We start from the raw sequence: 27540 nt of genomic DNA, 5'->3' as shown, positions 1-27540 counted from the left end.
ATAAAACATTTTCTTGTTTTGAATTTGACACAGACAGTTCAGAGGAAACTACATGGAGTCCCCACAGTACTTTGCAAACACCAAATCTTGACTTTTTATCAAAAAAGAACTAGGGCATGAATATTTTCAACTACTTTTCTGGTCTCTGTATTCCCTTTGGGCTTATATGGCATGTTTAAGCATGTGAAGTAAAGGGTTTCAGGCAAACTTGAAAACCTCTCGCTTGTCTTATCAGAAAATAAAGGTCAAAATTTGTTCATAATTTTGTACTCAATGCTCACTCACTCTACTGTGGTCTGGGGCATGTTGCAGTGTCTTGTCCATGGGAAGGCTACCCATCAACCACTGGAATAAGGGCAGAGCTGGTAGTATGTCCAATCTACCGTACAAAAAAGTACTTTTTTTTTCTTCAGATACATACATACTCCTGCTCCACTGCCAAGTCCCTTGACTTTTTTTTCAGCTGTCAAAACCTCCTTAATCTTCCTCACAGCTCTCTGAGAGTCTCTAATTCCCTGGCAGTGATAAGGGATTCAGAACCTTGCCAAAGGCACCTCCTTGCTGCAAGTTCAGATGTGTACCAGAGGTCCTCTGTTTCAGACTATGCCCAGATCTCAAACTTGAGAGTCACTCTTGCCTGCACTCACAAAACACGTTCTTCAAAATGCTGGGACATACTAGCTGTTTTCAGAGTTATACAAAAGCCAAAGATTTGAATTAACAGACCTTAACAGTAGTATGAGAAAGATGATAAGGCAAGATTCAATCCATTTGTTCCACATTTGCTTGTAAAACTCCTAAACAAGTTTATTCTACTCCTCTATTTCAGTTCCCCAAAATGCTCCTTTTAGCCAGAACATAAACACAGCATTAACAGGTGTATAAATATGTACACATATATACAGAGAGAGAGAGTGTGCGTGCACATGCTTTGCAATATATTAATGATCCATGTTTCAACACTAAAAGAATTTGCATACAGAAGAACCACAGATTCTAGGGGAAATACAGATCTCAAGGCACTCCACAGTAGACTTGTTGCTTCATGGAGAAGAGTGAGCAGAAGAAATTATAATTATATTTTGATACCCTAGAAAATACCCTGAACTAACTACAGGGCTATTTTTGCTCTTTTTGTCTATCAAATATAAAATTTATGAAGCCCTCAAGATTTCATCAGTGAAAATGAGTAGTCCCTAAAACTAGTATCTAAAATCAGTCATACTTGCTTCAGTATGAGGGAAAAAAAAGAATTACTGACAGACATTAAAAAAAAAATCATTAAGATCAAAATTGCTTTGCACTTCTGCTCTCCTGCAAAGACAGAACAACTTTTTTCCCCTTTTTGATGCCTCTGACATTTATTGTTCTGATACTGAGATGGAGTGAAACCAGTGAAGAGACAAAAGTGTTGGCATTTTCTTGTTGCCCTAAAAGAAGCTAATTTTGAGATTTTGTGTCTGTAAAATAGTTGTAGTTCCTCTTGAATGCCAAAAGAGGAGCCGAAGATCCTTATAACACCACCCCATGGGACCAAACAACTTCAGTTTTTATGAGACTCAGCAGGAGAAAAAGGAATCCTTGAGTGTGGCTCTTTTGTAAAGGTTTAAGAATGTATTTATTAGCACAATGAAAATGCAGAATAAAATATGTTGTCGTACTAGTGGACATTTGAGATTTCAAGTCAAGTCAGTCTAATTATTTTTTTTGCTTCTATCCCTACTTTCAAAACTGGTATGATCTTTGTCTCCTGCTCCTCACACAGCATTTAAGGTAAGTGTTAACACTTCATACCACTCAGGAACCAAGATTCCCAGCTGCTAACAGTTGGGATAAAGCACTAATTTCTAGCTCTTGTGATTAATAAATTGGAACTGAAATAGAAAGGCAGAATGAAGGCAAGGTAATAACCCCTTTGACATGATTATAAGGTTTGGTATTTTATGACCTACTTGGGCTGAAAATGGAAGTAGAATCCTGCTCTACCAAGGTATCATTCCAGGTGTTGTAGTTCATGTGAACATCAGTACCTTTAGGCTTCTAATACATAAGGCACCTTCAGGTCTAGGCATGATGACCAAAAGAAATAGATAACAAAACCCTTTAGGAGCAAAAGTGTATCTCTGTCCCTAGTATCTGTAAATGCTCAACATGTTTTCTCTTGAACAGACATTATATATCTTCCAGAAATCAGATAATTTCTTCTTGTTTAAAGCTAACTAATCAGTTGCTATAGACATCTAAGGGTCTAATATACATACATTTGCCTTTGATGCAAAATCTGTTCCTGAGTCATGTGCTAGCTCTTCTCTTCCACTGAATGTGTCATTGGCTATTTTTTCCTTCTTTCCCATATATTTTATGAAGCTGAAAATCAAAGCTAACAGGGACAAAAAGCAAGTCCCAGCAGGTTGAAAATATCATATCTTAGTATTTTAGACATGTGTCAGCTTGATAACATACGCACAGCACTAGAGGGATTGCCAGAATGTGACAGTGCACATGGCTTTGAGTTTAAAGAACACGCTTTAAAAAAAGACTGTAAGGCAGCAAGGGCAAGGCAACCAGACTGTGGGTCTGATCCTGATCTCCTCCTGAGCTTAAATGCAAAACCAGGGAAACTTACACCAGCTAAGTCAGGCTGGAGAAACTGAAGTTTTTGAAGCAAAATTCTGATCAGGATGCAAGTTCAAGTGATGGACGTGCTGATATAAAAGATCTGCATATTGTAGTCCACTCATGTCATTAATTTATGTAGCCTGAGCATGGTTCACTCCATTGCGTGTGTTAACCCTACAAGAAAAACTGATATTTAATGAAAAAGGTGCTACGCCAATGTTCCCTGACATGAAAATATTTGGCTTTTGTATCCCTCACTTGCTTCCCTCTGCATTAACAGATTAGGAGTTGTATCTACTTCATAAAAATACACAATAATGGAATTTCCTAGCTACTGGCAGCTCTGTAGAGTTTCTACAGAGCTTTACTTGCCACAGCAAGTGAAGATAGCACTTAGTACTAAAACCTTAAAAGTGACATAGTTTGTACATTTTTGGTAGTTAGCAGTACAGTACCATTTTGGTGTACTGCACAGCAATTTGCACCTGAATATCGAAGTCCATTAAAATATTAATTAAATCTCCTTCTTTCCCTTCATCTCCACCTCGTTTAGCTAAGAAGTATTTCATTTACCCTGCCTTACAGGTAGGCAAATGAGCAATATAGATGCATGGTCACAGAAGGAATCAACAGCAGAGCTGAGAGTGGCACACCAGAGTTCGGGCTTTTTATCCTTGGCTTTAACAACTCAACCCTCAGCTCTCCCCCTTGCTCAGTGACAAATGTCATGAGAGCTGAAGGCAGCAGCCTGCCCTGAGACAGAAAACACAAGTACGAAATAACTATTTCAAGTGCCAGAAATCCATATATACACTTAGTGGGGTAAAATGGAACACAATGGGACCTTCCATGGCATCCCCTGTGCTTGAGTGAGCCTCTCGCTCCCTGCAGCAGAGGGCTAGTCGTGGGCATCGCAGAGGCTACGTAAGGCCAACAAAAGCAACCATTCAGCAGGGGACAGCAGCTCCGCCACAGCCTGGAGGTTGCTGTCCTGATGACTGGCCACTTGATTTACTCATCACAGTACTCCAATATGAAGGTTACCCTGAACTTCATGATGCAGGGGGTTAAAACTCCAATTGTTCTGCTCCAATAACACCTGCCACTCGAGCTAAAAAAAAATTTTCTTTTGCTGTTAGCCTCATAACAGGACTGTTCTGGTCTATCTGACAGAGGGCAGTAGTACACAAAACCATGACCTTGTTGATTATATTATAATTTTATAAGCAGTTGCTTTATTTAAGCAATTCCCAAGAAAAGGTTTAGATCTGATAGGAATTAATAGTTGCGAAAAACACATAGAGATCTAAAATCTAGACTGAGAATGCTTTATATATTGATTTGGTTTTGCTATAATTGATGGCATTCAGTAATGTTTCTCAGATCATACTTGATTAAGAAAACTGAACTGAGCATAAGATCATTGGTTCTTATTGGTGAAAGAAAAGCTATCTTCTTTTTATCCCTCTGCAAGTACAGGAACCATATCTTGGATAAGTTAAATGAAATAATTAAATTAAATAATTCCATGTTGGAGATCTGAACATATCCCATCACTTCCCTCTTCTGGTAACTCTTTGCTTAAACAGGTAAGCCTTATATTGTGCTCTTGTGAGAAAAGTTCACAGATTTCATTGTCTCATCTTCCCTGCAGAACAAACTGGGATTTTAGCTAGGCTAAAGGTATGTGTAAGCATGCTTTTTGTGATGTCCTGAACATTATCTGCAAGGAAACTGGCTGCCTCTTCATCCACTAACTTGAGCTGATCCACTGATGCCAGCTGATGTATCCTAATGCACTGAGGTCTTCAGTGCCACTAACATGGCTAGTTCCTTCAGCGGGAACACAATTAAGGATAGTGGGGAATGCGCCACTGTACAAGCCAAAGGATGTTTTTTCTAAATAGTATTTCAAGTCTAAGCAGACACTTGAAAACTCCACTTGTTTTCTTCTGCCTTACACATTATTGGACATTTATGATGCATATGGCAGAAGACACTCCAGATGCATTTCCAGAATTGTGTTCAATTATACAAGTAAACATGAGCAAGACAGTTTTTACCAGTATCAGTAAAAAGTAGACATCACGTAGTGACTAACAGAAGACTGACCCCATAGAGTGAAGATGCACCACTCCTAAAATCCTACGTACATCCTACATTTTTGTCTCCTAACTACAAATGAACTACGAACTGTGGATTTTGGAAATACATTCACATAGATATCATTTCAGTTGCACGTGCACAGTGATATTCCCTTCCCAAGATTGCCTTTTATAAATGGGCCTATGTACTTTCCATTTAACATCCAGCCTGCGCCCTGCGTAGCGTTTCCGGGCACCTACAGCACAGATAACAGGAGCTCTTACTCTAAGACGTCAGCATGCACATACAAATCCCCTAAAGAGCTGTATAAGAAGTCATTTTAGCATTATGCCAGTAAACCATTTCTAGGAGTGAAATGATACCAGAGTTTGAAAAGTTTCCAGCTGCAAACTTTGTGTTTCTTAAGAAGCTGCATGGACACCTTGTGACTTCCAGCCCGAAGCCTGGAGGTGACACTCACAACGTCCTTCAAAGCTTGGTGCCCCTTTGTGGACCCCCCTCGGGCAGGTGGGGCAGGAGGAGGGGGAGGGGAAGAGGGACGACAGAGCGGCGGGGAGCTGAACACCAGCTTACGAACAGAGAACAGAATCACATAACAACACTGGACCAATGGACTCCAAGACACACTGACAAGACAGATGGACACAGACAAGACATAAGATTGCTACCGAGAAACAAAAAAAAAGAGCAAAAACCCCCATAAAATAAAGTAGCTATATAACACTGAGGCTGCCAGAAGCAGCCGATGGTACTGGCATAACTCTTCCAAAAAGAATAAATTATAATACAACTAAAAATTAAAATTGAAACGATATCCCCCCAAATCATACACTACGGACTTGCTCAGTTAGCCTGAATGCGTAGCTCTGATGAAACACAAGATGGCGTCATCACAGCCCATGCACCGGTTAATGAAGGCCATGGTTAGTTAAATCAGCTAAACTACAGCATGCCACAAAAATGATCTTGCACTGACCCAGAAATAAAAGATACGACAGATATTCTGCATTGCAATAAAATTCTTTTTATGCCATCTGCGGTTTGTAGGGCTTTCTTTGTTGGAAGAAATGTTCCTGGGAGAACACAGGGGTAAAGGGGAGTCTTTTTTTTCCTTCTGGGTGTTTTTTCTCTGAACTCAATTAGAAAAGGGGAAAAGGGAAAAGACAGGCTAGAGACTTTGGAGAAGTTTAAAAAAAGTAAGGAGAAGAGAAAATAAAAAGAAAGGACGGGTAAGAATCTTCATTCTTTTGCACACAACTTTCTTGGGATGTCTGAAAATGTGGATTTCTTAAGGATGGCAAGAAAAGATTTTGTTGCCTTTATCGGTTTGCAGATCTATATCTCTTTCTTGAGATGATTAAACCATTATCTTGTTGGAAGAACTCCAAAAATATAAATTGAAAAGTACAGCAATGATTTCAAAAATTAAAAAATAGCGGTATGGCACCATTGCGAGCCAAAAAAAAAAAAAGGGAAAGAAATATAAAAGAAACTAAAATATCAATCACCAAAAATTCATGCGGCACAAGATGAGGTGAAACGACAGAAAATGTTCTTCAAATATATACAATGTGTATATCTATCTATAAATACACAGAGTATGTGTGTATATATCGATGGATATACCTGTATAATTTTTTTATTCTCCCTGCCCCACCCTACCCCAAGGCTAATTGGCAGATGAAACTATCAATTAAAAATAAACAAATAAATAAAAGGAAGAAAGAAAAAACTAACAAAAAAGAAATTAACGTGCTTTGTTCACCAAGAAATAACAATATCATGCATCTGTCCACGCCAGCGGATGCCAGGGTTAGATGAAGGCATGAATTTCTGTGTAAACATGTGATTGGATGATAGGGGCTACTGCTGATATTGGTCATTTATTACTTTAGCATATACACACCTAGATATAGATATATATGCACACTGTACATATAGCACATATATAGATAAATTATCCTCATGGGTGGCACCTTTGGAGCTTACATAGGCAAAAAGACCAATATGCTGAAAACCAAACTCAGTATAAATTCCTAATATAAAAAAAAAATAAATTCCTGTAAGTCATCTGCATGATTCGTTAGTAAAACTTGTTCATTTGGTTTTGTTTTGGCCATAAGACTGTAGCTAGGAAATTCCATCAAACAAGTGATGCTATTACACCCTGGGAAGTGCTGCGGATGAATCCCCCTCCTTCAGCTCTGTATGGTATTCAGCCTGTGAGACGGGAAGCCTACTTCTGTGTGTACTCTGAGACACGCGCCCAACTTTAAAGGCCATTTCTTGTTCACAGCACGAGAAATGGAGCAGAACTCCTGCTTGACAGAGGGAGAGACTGGGGGTAGCTGGGCACTGGATTTGTGGGGGATGGTTCTCTGAGGAGAGCAACGAAAATTCCCTGGGTACTTCAAGAAGGCTGATGTAGTTCATGGAGGACAGGAGCCAAATCAGCACTCCTCTTGGTTTCTTTAGTCACGGTTTCTTCACATCCAGCATACTGCTTTTTGTACTGTGCTGGCTGCTTGTAGACTCTTTGAAGAGAGATTCTGCTTGTTTTCTGCAAATAAATCTCTGACCTGGGCAGCCTGCAGGTAGCTGCGTCTCCAGCTTACATGGGTGGAAGCTTGATTGTCCTAGCCCATAAACCAGGAGCCTGAAGTGGATGGCTACAGGCCAGTAAATTATAGATGCAGACGCCATACCTGTAGGATATGTGTCTCCTGTGTGTAGGTATATGCTACAAAACACTGTGTAACTGCCAGTACAAAGAACTGTAGATTTTGGCATCTCTATTGCTGTCTCCAGCCCCTCATGGGAAAGGCTTACCGGTCTGATTAGACAATGCCAACCTTATGGTATATGAAGCCTTTTGGGAAACACAGAATAAACTTCTCTGGAAAAAAATCACCTAGGAACTTGTTGGGCTGATAGGAAGGGAAAGCTGGCAACTGCACCAGGGAAGAACCATGGGCTGTGTCAAGCCAGGGAGGTAGGATGAAGCCCTTGCAGACAATTTCAAGAGGTTGCAATATGGGCTTCAGGCTAACCGGTGAGTATTTGGGTCTTACTGTTTTGACTAGTGCAATGAACAGCCTGGGCTATGATCCCAATCAGCTGCCCAGCCATGAGCATCCAGCCTGCCTGGTACCAGAGCACTGCACTAATGGACATGCTTAAAGAGAACAAGGGCAATGGCATGAGGAGACAGTGGCAGCTGCTGTCAGGAAAGCATAACTATAATCCTCAAGGCTTTGAAGTCTCAATAAGATCAGATTGTAGGGGTGCTCCTCATTTGACTGGAAAGAGATAAATGCTTTCTTTCTTCACGATGGCACAGTGCTTCCTAGTTAGGAGTAAAGATATTTCCCTTACAAATCTTTCATTCTCTGAGAGCAGCTGAGTGACCAAAACACCACCACAGAGCTGTGTTCAAAAGCACAGACTCAGGACCCTGGCTTCAGCTTTGAGGAACTTGAATATTTGAGCCTCAGATCTCCCTGGAACAAGCCAGATGAGAGTCCTATACTCATACCAGAGAAAAGCATCATGTTTCTGGTGCAGAAACCAGAAGGTTTTCGAACATGTACTGGGACAAGCAACATTTCCATAGTGATAAGAGATGGACTACTCTCGACTGTAAATGTTTCTTCAGGGTAGATGAACAGTTTTATGCCCTCTGTATCATTTACAGTAAGCCATTCTGGGAGATCTAGAGATCTAGAGGAGATCTAGAGGCTTGCCTGCAATGAGCTGAATAGCAAGTATATTTTATCCCTGAACCTGCAATGGCTTCTTTTGCATTACGTAACATACAGATGGGTTTTGGATTCACAGCTGTCATTGCCACCACTTGTTAGAATAATTCCTTGTGCATACATATGTGTCTGCGGGGGATGCCTGCAGGCTACCTCAGTCAGGACAGGTCCTGTGGCAGCTCCTGGTTTCTAAACAAGGGGATCTACAGAAATCCCAACAGAAATCACTTTTGGAAGAGGGGCACAGAGTGGTAGCCAGCCTGCTACAGTGAGTGTCTCAAGTTAGCCAGGAAAATCCTGAGGGGAGCAGAGTGAGGAAATTGCCTTTACGCTGTCTTCTTTTAAAGAGATGCAAGTACCCAGATGCAGATCATACGCTTACTGAGATTCAGGTCTTGGATTCAACAGACAGAGTTAAGTGGCAATAAGACCTTGCAAATGGTGCTCATATGATATTTAGCCTCAAAGAGGACATGATTTTCTGTCTTTTGAACTATCTTTGAGTACACCAAAACCAAAGTCTTCAAAAGGACTCTGTAGGGTTCTGCCTCTGATCCAGGACCAAGACCAAAGTAATGTATTTAGATCTTGGGATTTGATTCCAACCCATATGAAATCTGAAAGCTTTTGATTTGCTGGGCAACATTCTCTGTTGCCCTTGTCTTGGTTATTGCACAGGAGTAATGATAGTGATGTATATCATATCACACAGCTGCAGCAGTGAGTTCAGTAACCTTTGCATTACTGGACCATGGCACTGAGGGTGATGGAAGGCCAAGTCCTGGCGCTTGGCAGAAACTCAAGAGCTTTAAAAGCTACACGTTATCAGAGCAACAAAAAGAAGCCTGTGCTGGGTTAGGTCATTTAATTTTCAATTTGCTGCAAAAGGGATCAGGCAAGCCAGAAGGCAGCGTAAAATACACTGACCTGTCAACAGAACAGGATGAAGCAACTTCAAATGAGCCCAATTAAAAAAAAATAAATTAAATTTAAAAAAATCCAAACCCACACACTAGAAAATACAAACAAGACAATCCAGATCTTTTCTTTCCACGATGTATACATTTAAGTATCAGATCTTGGCGTATGGCCAGAATCCTGACTTGGCTGGTGAAGTGTAAAGGCAAACATATCTGCTCAGCCAAGCCAGCACCACTGGATTTTGATGCGTTGGCTCAGATTGCTTTAGTGCTCCAGAGTGAAATGGGCTGCGTGACTGCTTTGATACTGGCTGTATTGCAGACACTGTACTACCTTCCCTGGGCGGACTGGGAATGGAGACAGTAAGATAAACAAAGAAACCTAAATGAGGAGCACCATAAACCTGTTACTTTTCCTTATTATGATGGAATGAGCTAAGTTTATGCTCTGGAGGCAAAAAGGTCCTGCATATCCCTCCTCCTTCTAGCGACTTTGTACACCAGTGCCTCTGGCAGCAGGAACACTCCAAATCGGGAAGTGTAAATTTCATCAGCAAGGACCACCTGGGAGACTTTTTTTACAAATAATCAGGCTAACTTTTATTCTCAATGCCACAGTAATTCCCAAGAAAAGATTCAGATTTCAGTGGCTCATGCAGACCACCATCCTATGGAGGAGGAGTAGGGTGCCATAAAAGATACTGGGTGAAATTTTCAAGAATATCTAGCAGTTTAGGAGAGTACCTTCAGCAGATTTTCAGCGAATCGTATTATTTTACACAGCAGATATTCAAATGTCTGTAGGCACTTACAGCTGCCAACTGTAATGCTTAGCAGGATTTTCAAAGGCAAGTCATTTTTACAAATCCAGTTTGTACCTGTTTGTAGCATTAGATTTCTAACTGTGTCAGGAGAGAGGTATTTTTAGTCTGGAAATGTTGCTCTAAAGCACTCTGAAATTTCATGCTAAACATCCTGTTATACCAAATTTCTCCTCAAACTTTTATTTTTCCACTGGCAGCACAAGCTGAAAACATTGCTATTATAATTTCTAGCCATTGAAGTAATTGTGATTTCTGTGTTGGAACATAAATGACGATAATGTACAAAAGGAGGAGTCTAATAAAGATCTCATTTTCTCCTTTAATTGAAATACTTGGCAATCAGAATAAAAAAAAAATGAAGTCTTGAAATGTTAGTGAAGCTTTAATGAAGTGATTCCTATCCATTCACTTGCATATCAGTTGTGGTACATTAGTCCTTTTAACATGGCCCTATTAATCTCATGCCTCACTTTCATGATAATCACTGTGCTGGTATTTCATTACTACCTTTATCTAAAATCCCAATACCCACACTGTTTATGCTTCACAATCTAGTATTATTTGGACTGCTTTTCTGGCAGGTGCGGAGTTGAAAAACTCATAGAGATCTGTGAAAAAAGAGATGAGAGTAGGCTGAGCTATTTGTTAGCATCGGTTGTTGTGTCACTGCCTTCCCTGCCATCACAGGGAAGCCAAGAGTACGGGTGGAAGTTCCCAGCTACAAGGCAATGCCAATCTCAGGTTACTGCAGGACCAAGTTCTACCAAAAAATGCAGGTACAGCATGACAAATTGAAAAGAAATATGAAAGCACTAGCCTTGGGTGAATTTTAATGTTATTATTGTATTAATCAAATGGCTTCAGGAAACTAGAAACAGAACATTTATAATGCTTTCTTGGGATTTTTTTAAAGAAAAAAAAATCACCCCAAATAACACAAAGCAAAAACAAACAAAACAAAGCAAAACAAAAAAAAAACCCTAAACTGTTTATATGTTTCACTTTTAAGGACAAAAAATTCTAACCAAACTCCCTCTTTTTCTTTTAAATGTACACAGAAATTCGATGATGTCTGTTCTCTATTAGAAATGCTTAACTCATGGCAAGCCTCAAAAAAGACTTGAAAAAGCCTGTAAGAAATAAAATAGACTGCAGTTGCCTGCTGGATATCACATCATATATCTCACCAGAAAGAAAAGCCATCAATTTATCAAAATGTATCTGAAAGGGAGAAGTTGAGTCAGTTCCACACGGCCAGTCCTTCTGACTCTTTAATGGATACATTTTGAAGCATCGCTGCAGATAACAGGGCAAGAATTACTACTAATTTTGTTATGTTAGAACAATGTTTTGGTGCTCCCCCATTTCTTTGGGCTCACAGGAAACAAAATTAGTATAAATACATTACCATGTTAACTGTATTCAAAATCCCATGGACAAATGTATCCTTTTACAGTCCATCTTCAGACCAATTAACAAAGATTAAACAATGCTAATAACCCATTATCGCTTCACTTTTGTTTCTCTTGTTTTTCAAACATTCACCCTCCCCACTTCATAAGCTTTTATTATTTGTCCCATGCCACAGTGATATTTTTGCTTTCCCACTGCGTCAGTGAAGTGACTGCTACAAAGATGTGAACTGTTAATTAGCTGGGATCACTTTCAGGAAGTTTGGCTTTCCACGCAAACAACTTTATGTTAATCAAATAGTGACTACATATCTGTGTTTTGTTGTTGCCAAGTCCATGGGATCTGATGCTTGGCTGTATAATTTTTATTTTATATCCAGTGTATATATACATAAGTGTATATATATACACATATACACACATATATATACATATATAATTATATATGTATACATTCACACACATATAAATATATGTATGCATTGTTTTTTGCAAATGAAATCAGAAAGCAAGCAAAACAAGACTGACCTGACTTACCTGTACTAGGCTCACAGTCAATGAAATCTTCATCATCACTGGAACATTCAGCTGATGAAACGATGTCATCTGTTGTCTGGCATGTGAAGAAAAGGAACAAAGGAAAAAGAACAGAAGAAAAAAAATATAAGATACTTGCAAGTCAAGAGGCTGTTACAGAGGCAGCTAAATATCCTAGAAAAAAAAATGTTACAGAATTGTAATTTAAAAAATATTTAACTTGCACCAAGCATTCCAGCTATGCCTGTGTAAATGTGCCCTCCGTGGAGCTGGAGTCCCCTGTTGGAGGAATAGTGCATATCCTGTGCTGTTGAATATTTCAGGTGTGCACAGGTGCGGTGTGCCTGCCGGGCTGTTTAGGTGAGCAGGAGGATCGCACTGTGCTGTTGGACACAGTAAGTACAGCGGGCTACGACACCTGCTTGGCTGTCAAGCCGTCCTCTAACAGACAAAGTAGATGTGTCTGGTTGGAACATGGCTAGGCTCCTCGATAAATACCGATACTACATAGGGCCAGCCAGAAGGCACCTACTGAGAGACATACCATGTGAGGCATGTTCAGGCTGAACATGCTTTCTGCAAAGAAAAACGTACAAGATAGACTCAGACAATATGCATTACCCAGGCAGCTAGCAGTACTCTTTGCTGTGTTGCTAGATGCATCACCCTGAGGCAGAAGTAATTCCTGCTCTGCTAATGCACCTCTTGGGCTGGGAATCCTGTGTATTTTCCCAGATAGTAAATATCTGTGCAACCCATTTGTTGCACGATGAAGAACTACTGAATGTGTCAGTTATGCTCAACATGCAACCTCATCTGCTTGCTTGCCAAGTGAACAGGGATGTGGCTGTAACTGGGCTGGCAAGCTGGAAAGTCTAGTTCTGAAAGGCTTAAACCACACTGTGACTGTTCATGGCCCTTTTCAGCACATTCCTTTGCTTTTCCAGCTGGTGATTTTTTTTTTTTTTTTTTTTTTTTTTGCTGCTGGTCTAATTAATGAGCAGCATGTACTGCAGCATGTTAGGGAGAAGTGTACTGGCGTCTCTTCCCAACAGCATCTCCTGCCTGTAATTGCTGCAATTAGTTGAATTAGTAATGCAGACCATTAGGGAGAGTCTGTGGCAGCCTCTGGACACAGGTTGTAATGTTCCTGCACACAGTACAAAATTACCCCAGCTCAGCAGCATTGGCTCAAACCATGGCTTCTGCTGAAATTGTCTCCCTTAACAACCTTTCCTTGCAGAGAGCTGCCTATTCTGCTGAGCAGCAGAATCAATGGAATGACTCCTGAAACAAACCGACTAAAATGTTCCTCACCAGGCAGGAAGCATTGCTGAAATCTCAGCTCCTCAGGAGCAGGGCAGCTGTACCTCAGTACACTGTACTTTAGTACTCCAGGTGAATATTCCTGGGAATCTCACATCATGACAAGCCTTCCAAATCCTTATTCCTGAAAAAGACTCTCCAGTTTTCAATAAGGTCTCCTTTACATTCCTATGTCTGCTGTGGCTGTCTCCAACATGCTGCATATTCTCTTTTCTCTTTGCATAAGTGTTCTGAGGTCTCAGCCTTTTCTTTAGCCTCCTGTGGTCCTAGCGCTAGCAAGTCCCTCTGCCCCCTGCCAGAAGGTCCTTGCTCTCTCCCTCTCTGTTTGTATTTGAGCTAAGGAAAAAACCAGAACCGAGCAGTCAGTCAGAAAGATCAGATCGAACCTGACATTCCTTCACTCTTGATTTCAGTGGCTTAGAGTGAGCCAAGAAAGAAAAATAGGATTGGTCCACTGTAAATAAAAATTCTAAAAATAGAGTATCTGTAAAAAAACAGCCATGAAGTAAGGGAATCCCTATCATATGTGTTACTCAGTCTTACCTCAATGGGGAGGCAAGTTTAAAAGGAACTGGAGGTAAAATATACAAAGCAATTTCCTGCCTTACATGCTAAGGTCGTTTTTTTTATCATCTTCTTTCAGTCATAGAAAACAGAACAACACTGTTGAAATGCTGGTGACTTCTGTCTTAAAACAAAATGGCTTTAAAAGTTTGTTTGTTCAGCGAGAGGTCAAGAAAGGAGGAATTCACAAAATATAAATTTACTTTCTACAGTTCTTCTGGTCCTGTCACATATATTTTATAAAGCATTATTTATCCCGAAGGACACCAAATCACTTTATAACTTATACAAACAGTGATCATATCCTCCAACAGTGAAATGCAGCTGTCCCCAGGTAGAAAGATATTAGTTTTTAATTGCACCCCTGTAAAGTAATGTAGCACAATAAGTCAACAAAACTATACTGCAAGAAATTTTTTTAAGTAGGTGAAATGTAGCTAGTGAAACTGGAGATTTATATTACAGCTGTCTAAAGCACTTGTAAAAGAGTGTTAAGGATAGCACTGTGAATAAAGAATAAATTATCCATCGCTACTAGAAGACCTTACTCAGACAGTGCTAAGACCCTGGCAATTGGTTTTGATTTCCAGGTTGTATTTAGAGCATGTGGATTTTGCTCTTAGTTGAAGATCTGACAATTTACATGCAGGGTCTCATAGAAGAATAGTGATGATTTGTTTCAAGTAGGAAATAAACATGAAAATTATAACAATGTGTGGTTGTCACCTACCAACTGCTATACCTATCCACTTACCCACTTGCTCATATCTAAGGTCTTCATGCAACATTAACTTGGAATCAGATCCAATCGAATTGACAATGTGATTCAGTATTTGTAAAGAATAAGGAGTTCCTTTACAACTCTTTTTTTTCCTCTTGCTTATTAGGGGCATCATATAAAACCAGAAAGGTAGCATGCCCAGAAAAAAACAGGTGATATTTCTTTACACAATTTTTTTTTTTTTTAAACTGGGGAACTCATTGCAACAGGATACTGGTAGGTAATAAAGGTTTAGATGCATTTTGGAAGTGATCAGCCAAATTAAAGGTAAAAACATCCATCCAGCACTATTAAATACCCCATACCTAGCTTGGGAAGTCCCTGTGCCACAGACACTGAAGACCAAAGAAGTATCACTATTTGCATTGTCCTGTTCAGGAGTCTCTCCCTGAGGCCCCATGCATGGCCAGGGCCAGCAGCAGAGCGCTGGGCGAGGTGAGCCTCTGTGGCCTCCCAGTCACTCTCGTGCATGACAGATCCTGACCATTGGGGGATGAAGAATTTTGAAGCCAAGGAGAGTTCTGAGCAGGAGCTGAAAAGTCATGAAGCCTGGCCCTTGTTTATCTTCTTGATCAATTTCCCGTCTAATAAGCAGCTTAAGGACAGCACATGCAACATATTTACGCTGCACTCTTAGATATGTGTTCTAGATTTCCTGCTATAAAATCCTCATGCAGCTTGTGGTGGTTCTGAGTGGAGAAGGGCACAGTCAGCCAGACGCAGACAAAATGCAAATGTGTGATGTGCAATACTCACCGACCCTGCCAACTCTGACCTGTATCTGCACTTTTTCATGACTGGTTCCACACTTGATTCTATCAATTAATCTCTGTCCTTTTCTCCCCATCTCCACTGCATGCTATTTCCCCTGATATTCCAGTTTCTCTTGCTCTGTGATTGCTGTTTGTCCCATGCTGCTGATTTTGCATGTATAAAAATAAGGGTTAGAAAAAGAGAAAAACCTCCAGAAGTGGTGTTAGACTTAAGTCAAGGTCATTAACGAGATCTCTAGAAACCACAGAAAAGATAAGTACACTAATCTGTCTTGCCATTTCCTATCTTGTATTTTTAATCTCAGTACTTTCCATCACAATTCATCACTAACTGATTTTCTAGTTCCATCACATATTGGTTTTCCATGCACCTTCCAGTCAGATACCAACATCTGAATCATCCCAGAAGAATAAAGCTATTTCAGTGAGAAACAGCAGCAAATTCCTGACCACAGAAACAGAGTTGAGAAAACCTCCAGAAGACCATAACTTCTTGTACCTGGAACCTGTAACTTTCAAAACCCTCCTGGAGCTGAGAATTTTCACTGGATGATTATTAAACTTGCTGCTTCCACAAGACAGGAGAGGCTAGTGAGCAGTGACCCCAGAAATGTCTCCACCAACATCATTTCTTCTCATCAGAAATGGCTCACTGTGAGGCAGTAAGCAAAACCAGCTATTCCATTTTTGGTTGCCTTTCCCCATTTTTGAAATGGGGCTGATTATACTCACCCATTGGCCCCAGAGGAGGTAAATGGATTAATTCTTTAGTGTCTGCCCAGTGATCTACAGATGGTAAATGCTAAACATTCTTATGTACAGGGAACATGATAGTAATGAAACTTCTCCATATGCTATGATGGAAACAATGTTTTTGTTTTCGTTGGAAAGAACATGAAAGAGAAAATATTTTTCTATTCCATATATTAGCTAAATTCTGTATTAAAAATAATAATTCATACTATGCTATTTTAAAATATGTATTTCATTTTTTAAGAATCCCAGCTTTGAAATTACTTGGCCCTGTATTAAAGGCCATAAAACTAAAGATAGGTATTATAATAACTTTCAATAAAATCTCTCTCTGGCAGGAACCCTTTTTATTCCTTCCTCTGAAAGATTTTTTATGGCATTTATATTATTTTTTTTTCTCTCCCTCTCTCTAGTGTTTAATGAAATTGCCTTGGAATAAAACTGGGGTAGGAGAAAGTGCTAAACTCTGAGTCCACCCTGGAGGATTTATGGGCATATTTACCTTCAAATTCTTTCAATTTCACTGAATTGGCTTCCCATTCCTTTCCATGAATTATTAGTTCTGTAATCACCTCCTCCTAATTATTCACTCTAAGGGCCTCTTCAATCTCGCCATGGTGATGGTTCTACATCTTTGTTCATTACACTGTACGTACTGGTGTGGGATGTAAAGTGCAAGGAAAGTTGGGATGGCGCGGTAAGACCTGCTCAAGATGACTGCATTCCTGTCCAATCCTTCCAAGCACCCAAAGCCCTAATTTATGCATCAGATCCGCAACCTCTGCTCCTTTGTTCTACACAAAATGGCAGGTGCTGAATCTTCCTTTTCCCAACCGCAAAGTTTTTTTGACACCTTGCTCTTTGGGTGCACCATTATTTGAGAAAGATTAAGCATGCTGGGTAAAATAAGTCCTGTCACAGAACAGCTTTATGAAATTATAAATAACACACCCAAGAATGATGGAGTTCTCCCTTCTAGTGGGAGAGAAAAGACAAGGACCCGTAAATTCAAACCCCAGACAAATTCCTCCAGAAGCACATACTTGGCAGTTGCTTCACTCGGTAAAGTAGGATTCAATTTTCCTACTTGCCTTTTGCTTGAAACTCTTCTGCACACTGTACACATTACTTCCAATTCAACAACATTATTTGAAAAGCAACACTTAATGCTTTGTTGCGAGAGAAGCATAAATCTCTTTGCCACCAAGGAACCACAATTTACAATCCTTCTTGAAATACGACCACCACAAAACGCCAGGCACAAATATCTTCCCAACAGTGGAGAAATATAGTTGTATTAATCTGAGCAATGCATTTGCCTTTCACACCTAAAATGTACAGAGCTGAAACTCAACAAACTTTTCTTGAATCCGACCACTTGACTCCCTCCACTGCTCCCATACTGCTGTATTTTCTAAATATCTCAAATTTATTATGGAATATGGACAACGTACTGTCTTCTATGCATACCAGCATAAAGTATGAATGCTTCTCCAGAATGGCAAAATGTTAGTGATGCTGTTCTGTCTTCCAGAAACCAAGATGTTTCTTGGCAAAGAACAGGCTCAAGGCATTTCCTGCCTTGCCAAAAGAAGATAGCAGAGGAAGTGTGTAACTCATTAGGTGTCATTTCTAGCCTGAATACCTCAACCTTTTGTACTTTGATAGCTGGGCTTTTTAAAGAACTTGTATTCTGTTCACAGTATTCCAATTAAATGAGAATCCTTCATCTGTCCTTTCTACACCTTATATTTGTTTCTCACTTTCTATTTAATCTTTATTTGCAAAATGCCCTGGAGTTCATTACAGTATAGCAGACCTGAGAGACTCAGCCTGGACAAATTCAAGGTAGTACATACAGATAGAAAGAATCTGCATACAAATGGGAAAATATTAGAAATGTTGCGAAAATCATAATGAGGTATTATAAAAGAAGCTGCAATTTGGGACTGTATAAACTTTTAAGGAGATTCTTGGATCTACTATCTGTTGCTGAAGGGTATTAATCCTCTCAAACTCATTAGCACTGGACAGTACAACATGTATTTTCTTAGCACAGCACAGACACAGCCACAGAGATGTGCAAGCCTTTTGCACCAGCACCACATGCTGGTGCTGAAGTATCTGCCTCTGCAGAGGCAATGCATCAAAGAACACGAAACTAAAAATTTTTCTTCATATAGCTCATTTGAAGTGAATACAAAAACAAGAGGGCCAAATCCTCTGTTGGTTTAAATTGGCATTGATTTCAACCAGGCTACAACAATTTACAGCAACAGAGCACAGCTCATTACGTTTAGTTTTGGACAATTCAATGCCAAAAGATTTAGAGTAATTGGAGGCAATTCAGAGAAGAGCCACTGAAAAGACGAAAGAAGTGGAGAGATGTATGGATGAGACAGGCTTAGCAAAACTAAACATCAGAGCTTGACTTAACAAGGACTAAAGGTATGATAAATGTCTGCACGTGTCACAAGCGTGTAATAAACATCAGGAAAGAAGATGAACTATTTAGGGTGCTTCAAAAAAGTGGTGGATAAAATTAAGCCAAAAAAATTTAGGATGACTTTCAGCAATAAAAATCTCAATAGTGATCTTTATTAAGTACGGAGAAGTCTCCCCCAAGGAAATACCAGAAACCACCAGTACTGAGATTAGGCAGTTGCACAAGCCATTCAGGTATGAATACCATTAGTGTATATGCCCTAGTGGGGAAGAACCCACCCCATCTATCTTCAGTCCAATCTAAATCAACTTGGTATTTGCATCCTCTCCATCACTATGTAATATAAACACATCATTATGCATTTCTCTCTGTCATTCCAAAGCAGGTGGTAAAGCTATCCAGCACAGCCTTTCAGCTAGTTGTACTTGGAGCAAGAAGATATCACTGTTGTAGACCTGTTCAGACCATGGGAACAAATCCATCCTTATGTTCCCAGGACCCTGACTGGCCGGGAGCTGGTAGGTAACCAGCAGGCATGTACCCTTCAACAGTAGCCCAGCAAAAGTGCATTTCCTGTCTGTGTGTTCCTGGCTGGACATAAAAGCTGATTTGCTGTCAAATTATATCATTAAGTAGAGACCATGAGAGAGCTACCCCTTAACAAAATCAGCCATTTGTCCATTACTACAGCAGGCAAGAGATTAAGTAACTAGCCTGTTAAGTAAGAGAAAGCAAAAAATAATCCCCCAATTGTGTGTCAATCCAGAGTCACGGGCAGTCATGTTTAAAAAGAGCCTTGAAAGCTGAATTAGTCTTTTGAAAACCAAAAGCCTGTCTCAATAGAATCAATAGTTCATTAAGACTGTAAAGCCCGACTCTTCTTGACCAGGTTTGATGCCAAATTTGAGGGACTTTGTTCTGTGTCTAAGCTGTGCAAAGACAATGGGGAAAAATCATGTTTCTGCCTTTTGTCTCTGTTTGCTGGCAGTGGGAAGGGTGATGATGTTGCAAGGGGTGTGTGCAGAGAGAGAAAGGGAAGGGAGGGTAAAGAGGGGAGAAAGGAAAGTGGGGAGGATTAATCCATCTGTTGTTCAAGGCACCCTGACAGGGGAAAGAGAAGTATTGAACCACGGCAGCTTAACCCAACTTCAATGTACCTTCCCAAAAGCAGAAGGAATGTAATGCTACGTGGTGTTCTGCTGATAAGCAAATCCTTCTAAATCCTTTCCATTTATTTCTTGGCCTCAAGAAATTACATACTATTTAGGAGCTAAATAAATAAATAAAATTTCAACTCTGGGAATCTAGATTGGTTGTTTATTGATTACATATGCACACAGAGTCACTTGCTTTTCTGTTTCTTTCCTTTCCCAATAGAACAGTGCTCCTTTCATCTTGATGTGGTAATGGATCAACTGGCAAGTCTTTCCAAACTATTCAGTGTAACCCTCAAGATTTGCAAGAGTTTTGGACTGGACTGTGAAATATAATTTCTTGGATTAAACACAAAAGATACAGCTTTGGCATGAGAGGAGACTCTTTTCCCCACCCTTATCAACCTACTGCTCCGTTCCACATGCATTTGCCTGCTTCCAAAGAAGCACCTTGAAGATGAAAGTTGGGCATCTATACATTGAAGTCATTATTTGAGTATAGTGCCTCTCAGAGTAATCACACAAGAAGAATTTTCACACTGAGTGTCCTTTTCATCATTTGATACAGCTTGTTCCACTTCCCTATTATATTTTTATTTCTTATTGAAACAAACCCGTCAGTTGGAACAGAAACTACGAGCCCTCTGTTTTAACCATAAACCCAGTTATGCAGATGGTGGTGGTGCTGGTGAAAACTCCAGAAGAAAGGTACACTACATGTACTGCCATTAACTAAATTAACTAAATAGCTTAATCCTAAAAAGTAAGCCATTACAGCTGAACCCACAACAACTCCCACCCTGAAATCAGTGAGAGCTGCTGGACGGACAAAACACCTGAAATTCAGGCACTGCTCAGGAGTCTGACTTTCTGAAAATCACATCAATTTACACAGTGTTGTTTCCCAATGCTTGTTCAACAGTCTTCAAACGGAAGACATTTCTTTTAGGAAATGCTCTCAGAATAGTTTCAGAGTGGTCTCCTGTGTGTTGTGATCCCCTCTCAGAAGAACTGACAACCAGCCGAATGCACTGGGCAGCGCAGGCTTCAACCTCCCCCTCTCCTCAACATCTGCTTAAAGCAGGACAAAGGAAGCAAAAGCTGAACAAAAATTTTCAGAGGTATGTAGGAAAAAGCCAGCCCGTTGCCAGAATTTAGCATCCTGCTGGTGTGGACCCTGGTCCCTGATGTGCACAGTCTGATGTATTAACTTAAACTGCCACAGAAATAATTTTATTAATCTGCTGGGCTATGAACTACACTTGCTGAAGAACAAACACATTATCTACTTCACCAGCAGAAGGGCAGGGCAGACCGCTGGGGAGCAGTAACTTCTTATATTGCCCCATTCCAAATTGCCAAGGACATTGAATCAGAGTCCTCATGTTGCTTGATTTTATATTCCTGATATTGTCATAAATTCACTGTCTGACGTCAGGAAAATTGCCTCCTTTCCTCATGCTTCTGTTTATACTGCTATAAAAAGGGGAGAAAACAACTTCTCTGCTTACTTGGCATACACTCAGAATTTTAGTAAACATTTTACATTCTCAAAGCAAAGCCTAAGTAAAGAAAAATCCTTTACATTTAGTAAAGGGAAGCCTATGTTTCAGAAAGTTAGAGACTCAAATGATCTGAGATGAATCAGCTGCCCTTTGAAGACTCAGCCTCTAGTAAGAGTAAATGGGTTTTCTTTGCGTGCTAGCTTGCACTTAATAACTGTGTCAGAAGAATATTTTTCATTTACACTTTGCTCCTTTGCTGGAAATCAATATGTCGTTTGCTGGCATTTTCTCCTGGACATCTTTATTTAGCTTGTCTTTTCTTCCGTGGAGGGGAGGGAGTTGTATTTGATTTTGTTCTGTTATTGATTGGATCACTCTGAGCAAGAAATAAATAACTAAGTACAGCACAGTAGCTTTAATGACAATCTCTTAAGCCTCAAAATCTGCACACCATGTTGCACTCCCCCAACACATGATTTAAAAGAAACAAATCCGTAAAGTAAGGTTACTATGTAGTGAAGAGGCAGTCCCATATGCAATTTAACTGGCATTTCTATTTATGTATTCATTAATAAAACCACATAAGTCCTGTTTCTATTTTTAAAGCAGTACTCCTATTGCCGTAGTACCTCGTGCTGGGATCTTATAATCTCTTACCAATGAGGCTTAATGAGAAATTAGAGATATTATATATATACCTTCTCCCAGCAGACATCTTTCCCTGGAGAAAATCTGAGCACGTTCACGTATTTATCACTCATGGCAAGTGACAGTCCAGCCTAATAGGTTGCACCCAATCTGCAAAAGCCGAAGCGCCATGCCAGCCCACAGTATCCCTCCCAGTATCAAATGGGAAAGGATTGGTAAGCGAACCCCAGGGGATGCACAGTAATCGCAGTCCTTTTCTTAACTTGGGAAGTTCTTTGCCTCCTCCCCTGCTTCTCTCTTAATTTCTGCTACTCGTTATTACATAGGCCACAAAAAGTTGGCGTATGTAATGGTAAAATTCATAAAGGAGAAAATACCCTGTTCTACAGTCCAAACTGTGGCACTTAAAATCTAATGGGACAGGGTATGTTATTCATAAAGTAACAATAAACATAATCACTCTGAATAAATGTACCTTAAAACAACTTCTGCAATTATTGTAAGTACCTCTGAGTCCAATAAGATAAACATCTATCTTTGAATGTTTGCATTAATGTACTAGACTACTCTTTCCAGACAAATATTCCTCTTTCTCTCCAAACATTAACACACACTTAAAAAATGGCATTTAAATACTGCTACTCACAGGATTCACACATTAGCTCACAAGGGGAAGGGTGTTGCCACACATATTTAAATGCAGAAGAAATGGAATGCAGAACAAATAGATGCAGAATAAACTCTGGCCCACTAGGTACACATCAGCACCTAGAACTGCTCCCTGAATAACATATATAAAGAACAGTTAAGAAAGGAAAATAGCCACTAAATACCTATATATAAGCATATACACAGCATACCTGCTAAAAAAAGGCCATAAATAGTTTTAGTTTATAAACAATAAGAAAGTTCATAAACACAAAGAAGGTCACAAAGGCGGCTTTGGTAGAACACAGATTTCCCAGGAACAGTGACAGCCTCTTAACCACAAGTCCTTCTTCTCCTAATATAGGATATAAATGATGGTCAGCAGCTAGTACAGAAACATCTGTATACACAACAGAAGGTGTATCTTACCATTACCTTATTAACATACTAACATATTAACATTATCAGGGTCAAATCTAATAAAAATGAAGTTAAACAGTTCTAGACATTACTCCATCAGGAATACCTCTGCCAAATACCTGATGCTTAAAAATAATGCTTTTCTATCATTAGCATTTTTTCTTTCTTTCTGATACGTGAATAGACTTAACAACTCTACTGGGGGGATAGGGAACTGACTTCATATCACATGTTAGCTAAAACCAGGTAACAAAAAAGTAAATAAACAACCCAAATCAGTCCCATTACCAACAGGAATCATGGGGGAAAACATAGGTAAGTTAGAGACAGAAGTTTGCCCATTCTTCTCTAATCTTAACTTAAACAAGGAAAGAGATCTACAAAATACTCCCATCATACATATATCCATCAGCTTAAAAAACATATTTGGTCCATCAAGTACTGATGAAGCCAGGTAAACTTCAACCTCCTGAGCTGCTGAACATAACAAATGCCTCCTGGGATCCCATTAAATTTGAACTGAACTTCACTTAAATGCCACATTAAGTGGTCCAAGCTGCAAACGGTTGTCATGCAAGAAAATTCTGCCATTCGGTAGGCAGACTCCCATGCACAACAAACATGGTGAACACTTATCCCTGCTGGGTTTCTCTGCAGCCCCTGCCTAATCAGAACATTTGCTCTCCGTGATGGATAAGAAGGCCATTTTCCTTGCTTATTTATTTAGCTCTCTATTGAGTTTGATTAACTGTAGTAAAGGCAAATCAATCTTTTGTGTTTGTGTAAAAGGAAAAAAAGGAACAAAGTTAGCTTTAATGGCCCAATAGATGCTCAGCTGGAATGCACTTACCGAGCGAAAGAGCTAGACAAAGGAATTCAGGCAGCTTTAAACACCACTGGGAACATGCTGAGATCATCTATACTTCTACCTGTTTAAAGGGAAAAAACGAAACCCACCCAACACCCAGTGAAGAGGCTTTCTGTTTCTCTGCAATTTTGTCTATCAAGGCATCAAGTACTACAAGGTTTTTCTCTTGCGTCCTTCAGGTTTCCATGGCCAAAGCTGGGAGATGCTAGGAAACAAGTATCCAAGGGAACATTGTCAGAAGGAGAGGACATGAAGCTCTAAATCCATGAAAATATTTTCTCCACTGTCAGTAAACTTGCCTCTAAACTCAGATTTGTTGTAATGTAACATTTTTGACACCAATAACCTCTCATAAGGATTGTAAGATAGCATGAAATTCATGACCAGCATAAAATGAAGACGCCTCTGCGTAATGAATTTGAGTGAGACACTTATCATTTCAAGGTAGCACTCTGAGAAAGTCTTTCTCTCATGTATTCTAATTATAGTGTTGACAACAGTAGAAATCACAAAAGAAACTATGCCTGATTTTATGCAATGTCCATTAAAAGCCTTTAGTAATATACAGAAATACTCGGGCCTTCCAGACTATGGACAGCTAAGTATTAGCCCACAGAGAATTTAACCTCAAGTCGTAGCAACACATAAAACAGGACAGCTTGACCAGGATGGAGCCAAAAGGTAGCAGGAGCTATTTGTCCCTATATCCGAAGTACTCCAGTCCCCGAATGGACAGATAAAAGTGTGTGCTTAGGTTTCTTGCTACATCATTTCATCCTTTTAACAAGAATTAAAAAAAGCAGAAAGAATCCGACCATCCTTGTTCTAAGACAAAATTTGATGTTCCCTTGCTATAACAGCTATTGCAACGGCTTTGGGATGATGGTATGTCTCTAGTCTCTCCTGCGAGGAAACAAGCTCACTTTCCCTTAAAATTCCTTTCTCTATGGTATCATTATTGTAGCTGCACTTGTGCTATCCAGAAACAAGTCATAGAAGCCACTGAAATTAAAAGGTGGTGCCTTCTGGCATTTTTACGACTTAATTTTCGGACTTAAGCCCTACTCACACTAGAGAGCTTACTGGCACTACAGCCATGCTGCCATATCCAAGTTGGCAGAGCTGCTTCCTTTAGATCCAGCAATGCTGACAGAAGAAGGGGTTTTGCCGGCAGAGTTACACCACCTCTGAGCATTGCAAGCTAAGCTGACAAAAGTTGACATAGTTATACCCATATCAGGCTTTTGACTGGCAGCAGCATGTAAAATCAAAGCATGTGCATTTTGGCATTCTGGGACAGGACTTCGGAGTATAGCACTGTATTACTCTGAAATGCTTCAGATGGCAAAAATGTTTTTAAAGAATCCTGTAATTGTCTCCACAGTTGTTAGTAGGCATATAGCTTCCATAACTTAAGTCAGGAATTTGCAAGAGAAAGATTGCAGTCAGTGGGGTTTTTTTTGATTCAGAGATCTCAAGGTCAGAAGGGTCCATTATTTTCACCTAGTCTGATCTCCCATTTTACACAACTGTGGAATTACACTGAAGAGCCGAGTGCCAGGACACCTCTGGCACTGATTTGCAATGACCCTTGACAGGGCAGTTAACCTGTGAGCACACCGTGGGTTCATTGTTAAGATAGTGAAGATGCACATGTATCTCTTGGAAGCAAATGTTTATAAGCTGCTGTGAGAATAATTTGAGGAGAGTTCTGTGTAAAGCATCAGAAGGAAGATACCATGATTGTATCCAGTTTTTTATATTTTGTGAGCAGAAAGACTCACATGGTCAAAATGGAACTCCCATATGGACTGTAACAAATTGTTATGTGGGGTTGAAGTAGGAGGGACCTAAGAAATACTCTGCTCTCTTTAATGTTTCTGAAATGAAATAAACTACTGGAAATGACTGCACAGTCCTACAAACCGGGACTCCTGCGTAAGAAGGAAAGGAACTTCCTGCAAATGCTCTTCATCAGTGGAGAAAACCTGCAGCACACGTCTACAAAAATAAACAGCAGCAGAGCTTAACACCATTCATCACCAAAGGCAAACGACTCTGAGAAAAACAGCCCTGCCACGGTGGACTACCAGTACTCATCCCGTCAGAAAGCAAACCTTGCTTTCAGACAAAGCACAGCTTTTCTAACAGGTGCAGAGAAATGCTCTGTAACCTCTGTACCAGGCGGCTTTGAACCTCAGCACCTCACAGGTAGTGGAACAAATTGCCTGGCTGGTCCCAGGATATCCCTTGTACCTAAGTCTCCCACTTACCCACAATGTGCAAGTGATCGAAACAAATGCTACAATCTGACACCATGGAGCTCTCGACAGCTGTCAACTCATTAAGTTCTATTCACTGGCTTCCCACCTCCTTGCCAATGTATTACATAAATTGCTTTTTAGCTGGCAGCCTTTCCCTTTGCCTGAAACCAGTTTGCACTGAGCATGTTTAAGTCCAGTGTTTTTTTTTTTTAAATACATTTATTCCCTTCCCTTTGGTGATTTGCCTTGTTTTGCAACAGTTTGAATGGGCTGCAGGATACTGTTTCATTATCAAGCTGCAACTGGAAATGAATATTTTATAGCGGCTGAACAGAGGTTTGGCTGTAAATGACTATATCCTAATTAAACAAAACAAAAAGAAGACAGAAAGAAAAATGAATTTAATTAATGAAATATTGATGCAATTTACAGGCAAAGGCCTTTCCATTTAGAAAGGGAATTCCTGCAATGTGAATTTTATAGAAAGAGTTGGAGGTTCACTGCCTCCTTCTTGATTTATCTAGTCATGTTTCTCATATTTCATTTTTGCCTTTTTCAGCCTCTTTAAAATGCCTCAAGATACATCTGGTATCCGTCCATACAAAGTCACAGATGCACGTGCTTCAAATACAAATATATACTTATAATGACTGTGCATTAAGAACTGAGCATAAGTGTAGTCATACTAGCTCAAACACCACCTAAGCCTTGATTCCTGCCTCTGGTATTAGCCAGTTATTTACGTTTGTTCACAGAGAAAGGATAAACACAAGAGAAACATGCAGAAGTACTTTTCTCTCACATATGCTAATTGCATTGGCAAGCACCAGTTAGGAAGTGGTTATACCTGCATCTTTATGCTGCATAGATTTTGTATTTCATAGTTCTTAATGGGCTTTTCGACCACAAACTGGCATATTAGCTTTTAAAATCTATTTATATTTTTTTTCTACAATATCGTATGGCAGTGAGTTCCACATTTTGTGTAAAAGTACTTGCTCCTGTTTGATCTCAGCCTGCTGCTGCTTTATTTCAATCTTCAGTCTTTGTTGCATGAGAAACAGTGAGCAGCCATTCCCTAGTCACAATTTCTCTGCACCATTTTGATTTGAGAGACTTCTGTTATGACCGTTTGGTTACCGATTTTTCAGACTGAAGAATGTCAGCCTATTTAACCTCTCCTCACGTTGAAAACATTGCATATCCTTGATCAC

At 39.8% G+C, this 27540-nt stretch overlaps 1 protein-coding gene across 13 annotated transcripts in view; it reads right to left on the bottom strand.

Moving 5' to 3' along the window:
- The window catches only part of NRXN3 (neurexin 3), a 983905-nt gene that overhangs the window by 26813 nt on the left and 929552 nt on the right, over positions 1-27540 (bottom strand). For 7 of the 13 annotated variants that reach the window (XM_075503346.1, XM_075503345.1, XM_075503344.1 and 4 more), the window contains one exon: positions 12177-12252. In XM_075503346.1, coding sequence (XP_075359461.1) covers positions 12177-12252 — 76 coding nt within the window. Of the gene's footprint in view, positions 1-12167; positions 12253-27540 lie in introns of all 13 variants that reach the window. The other 6 variants (XM_075503342.1, XM_075503351.1, XM_075503352.1 and 3 more) reach the window with 1 other exon arrangement.

The sequence above is a fragment of the Mycteria americana genome, chromosome 5 (assembly GCF_035582795.1).
Source record: "Mycteria americana isolate JAX WOST 10 ecotype Jacksonville Zoo and Gardens chromosome 5, USCA_MyAme_1.0, whole genome shotgun sequence".
NCBI classification, from domain to species: domain Eukaryota; kingdom Metazoa; phylum Chordata; class Aves; order Ciconiiformes; family Ciconiidae; genus Mycteria; species Mycteria americana.
The sequence above is the reverse complement of the archived record's forward strand: the minus strand, read 5'-3'. Positions and strand labels throughout refer to the sequence as shown.